The following is a 3,427-nucleotide window of genomic DNA, read 5'->3' as shown; positions in this document are numbered from 1 at the left end:
AGAGAGAGAGAGAGAGAGAGAGAGAGAGAGAGAGAGAGAGCGCGAGAGAGGGGTTCACTTTTGTGTGGTAACGTAAACATTAAATGTTTGTTTAATGTGTTATTAATAGTATCGTTGATATCGCCAATGTTTACAAACCTTGTACAGAGCTGGTCAGCCACGCATGCGTATTCCGCACATACGTATTCCCCCGTTCACGTCAGGGGGCGCTGCAACTTGTTTTCCTCTGCGCACCAATCACAGCGGTGGTTTGACCTACCACAGGCAATCAGATTTCGGCATGGTAGCGTCACTCTCGCTTTGCCCTACGGTGCATTCGAATATTTTGGTCGCAGCATCAACACCTGTCTTTGTTTGCGTACACAAATTTTTATTTTGGCGCCCCTCCCTCCCTACCCCGTGGCTACCAGTTCATCATATCCGTCCCTTACTTTGTTCCAAGGTTTCTGATGTATCTGTGTGGGTGTATAAGTTAGTGTATTATGAGTGTAGTTCCCAAACAAAAAATAAAAATAAATGTAGTGTAGTATGAGTGATTTTCCGCAGAAACATGCCATATCTACCAATTATCTAATTGTTCTTGTACGTAACAACTGATTATGCAATAGTTGTTTTTGCAAGCTAACATTAAAATCTGCGGAAAATGTTCATTCCTCCAAACCAAAAACGTGCGTGTTACTTGTTTATTTTATGTACTTAGGGTGGGGTGGTGTATATTGTTCAAGTCAAGGCGTGTTGCCAGTCGTTCATAATATTAATCATGCGATACACTCGGTAATACCGCTCTCATATCAATCCTCTATTTACCACCATTCTCTACCCTAACCCTCATCAACCCTACACACATGCGCACGCACGCACAAGCGCACGCACACACACACACACACACACACGCACGCACACACACACACACACATACACACACACACACCACACAACACACACACACACACACACACACACACAACACACNTCTCCTTGTTTGCTTCGGCATTCGTAGATATCAGCTGCTCGGCGATAGTTTCTAACGTAGATTCTATGTCGCACGAGTCGTCAAAGTCGTCGATATTGTCACAGAATTCTCCCATGGCAGCCAGACACGTCGAGGCGTTTTCACTGGCAACATCGCTAGCGTTGCTCTTATTTTCCGAGAACGAACTGCAGTTATTCGCAACCTCGTTTATTTTAACATTTTCGGTGACAACTGCCGGCACTCGCTTCTTAGTCTCCGCGACGCAAACGTCTGAAGACGATGCGGGGTCGTCGGCGGTTTTTCGTCTGTGACTTTGTCGTGGGTTACGAGACGATGCCGCAGGGCCCTGGGACGAAGGTAGGGTGTGCGGTATTACTCGTGGCCACATCTGTGCCGGTTCTTCGTGATCCATCTTTGGTGAGGTCCCCACAACCTGTTGCATTGGTGAGATAGCAGGCGACACGCTCGACATAAACCTAGCAGGGGGCACTGGAGTTGCTTTCCCAGCAGGAACCAGAGGGACGTTGCCATTTTGTGATGAATTGGTAGCGGAAGCCATTTCCGTTGCATCCTGCGCAGGTGTAGAATCATTGCTGGTAATAAACTGCAGCTGTGGTTCCTGTCCCAGTTTTATCGGGGGTGGCAGTCTTCGTCCAGATGCTGCGCCTCCAGGACCAAACAGCATCGATGATGCAGTCAATGGCTGATCTTTCACTGGTGCTATTAAATTCTGAGAGGACATATCCATCGCAGTCAAGTCCTTTCTCGTTTCTGCACCTGGCCTGATGATCAACTGATGTGAACGTTTGGCTGTACTGCTAGCAATCACACTCGAGTCGCATTCTCCATTGAGAATGTCTCCATCCTTTGTATTCTTTGATTTGAGTGAACTAGAAGAACGAGGCCTCTTGGGCCGGCATCTCAGAGACTGGTCTGCCTTACTTTCTGCTTGAGCGCTCTGCTGAAACACTCCCCGGTGCTTAACTTGTGCAGCATCTTGCAAGAAATACTCATGTATCGCGTTTGGATTTAATTCAGTGAACAGTTCAATGTCGTAATCTCCAGTCCTCACAACGTCCCGAACAGCAGAAACTAGATCATTACTAGCACGCGAACCGAGTCTATTGAATGGACTAGTGGCAGATGCAAGCTGCTGCTGTGAAAGCTGCACCTCGGGGACCTGTGAATGTGGTAGCTCTCGTAGCTTTTGCGAGAAGTCTGTTAATACAAGTTTAATGTCCATCTTTGATCCATCACTCTCCGTACGCTTTAGAAGGTGTTCTTGGATACTATCCTGCAGCAGCAGTATGTAATCACGAAGGTAATCAAAATGCCTGACAATAGCATCTGCAATTGCCATTGCTTCAAGAAGNAAATCCCAGAGTCTACTATCCCTTTAATCATCATGCAAGTCTGTATTAAAGGCTACAACTACAAGTAATCAAGCGGAAATACTATAAACGTATTGAAATTATCATAAAAACATGTTACTGTTAGCAGATACAAAGCCAACACTCACTCAGAAAAAAGTCTAGTCCAGCCATGCAGTTGATAGAATGCACTAGTACACATCTGGCATGCCATTCATTGCATCGTATGATGGACCTCCACTGGAAAGATTAGACCTCTCGTGTGCTACTAGTACTACTGCATGCGTAATACCTGCATCTTGGATTGAGGGTGCATTACATACACTCGCGTCTGCCCCATTTTCTATACCATCATCTTTTCCAATTGCTTCATTCCCCCTGTCTTCTTCCTCCATAATGTCATACTCTGGCTCAGCCTTCATGTCCATGTAGAGCCATCTGGTGGAAATATCATTACACTTATATTATATAATTACGAGCAACTTATAATAATATAAATAACATGAAATTATTTGTAATAGATACATTTCTGTTCAATAAGAATTTTTGTAAAATTGGTTACATATCTACCTCAATATGTATAAAAAAATAGCTTTAAGATACAAAGTGATAATTTCCTATTTAAAAATCCAATTTAAAGTTTGTGACTGAAACTACTTATGACAATAAAAAACGTACATTGCAATTATTATGGTTATGAGGCACAGTAGCGCACAGACAATATAGCAGAATCCAGGCATGAAGTGGAGTGTTACAGGATACAGATTATTGAACACCAGTGTTGCTACGATCGGTGCAAATGCCTCCAGTGATGCCAAGAAAGCAAACATTTTTCCTATAAAACAGTAAAAAGCATTATTAAAATCTATGTAGCAATAGTTGATAAAATTTAATGATGCAGAAAACCTTTGACAAAGAAACGTTTTAATGATTGTTAACATGTTAATTAGAGTAGTAATAATTGGCATCACATACAAATAAACACAATCATAGATTTTTGGCTTCTCTAAATAATTTTGCTGCCGAGTCTCCTGTGCATGTATGATCCTACACAACAAAAGATTTCACTACATTTATCACACGT

General features: G+C 42.9%; 1 protein-coding gene across 1 annotated transcript; it reads right to left on the bottom strand.

The window, feature by feature from the left end:
* Positions 1-2,352: 2,352 nt before the first annotated feature.
* Positions 2,353-3,174, bottom strand: LOC106816720. Its single transcript, XM_014821339.1, has 2 exons — positions 3,022-3,174; positions 2,353-2,781 (listed from the first exon to the last, which is right to left on the bottom strand). The coding sequence occupies exons 1-2, from the start codon at positions 3,171-3,173 to the stop codon at positions 2,535-2,537; spliced, it is 399 nt and encodes a 132-aa protein (XP_014676825.1). The 5' UTR covers position 3,174; the 3' UTR covers positions 2,353-2,534.
* Positions 3,175-3,427: the final 253 nt, after the last annotated feature.

Source organism: Priapulus caudatus, unplaced genomic scaffold (assembly GCF_000485595.1).
Source record: "Priapulus caudatus unplaced genomic scaffold, Priapulus_caudatus-5.0.1 Scaffold1462, whole genome shotgun sequence".
NCBI classification, from domain to species: Eukaryota; Metazoa; Priapulida; class Priapulimorpha; order Priapulimorphida; family Priapulidae; genus Priapulus; species Priapulus caudatus.
Note: the sequence above shows the minus strand (reverse complement) of the source record. Positions and strands in the feature narration are given on the sequence as shown.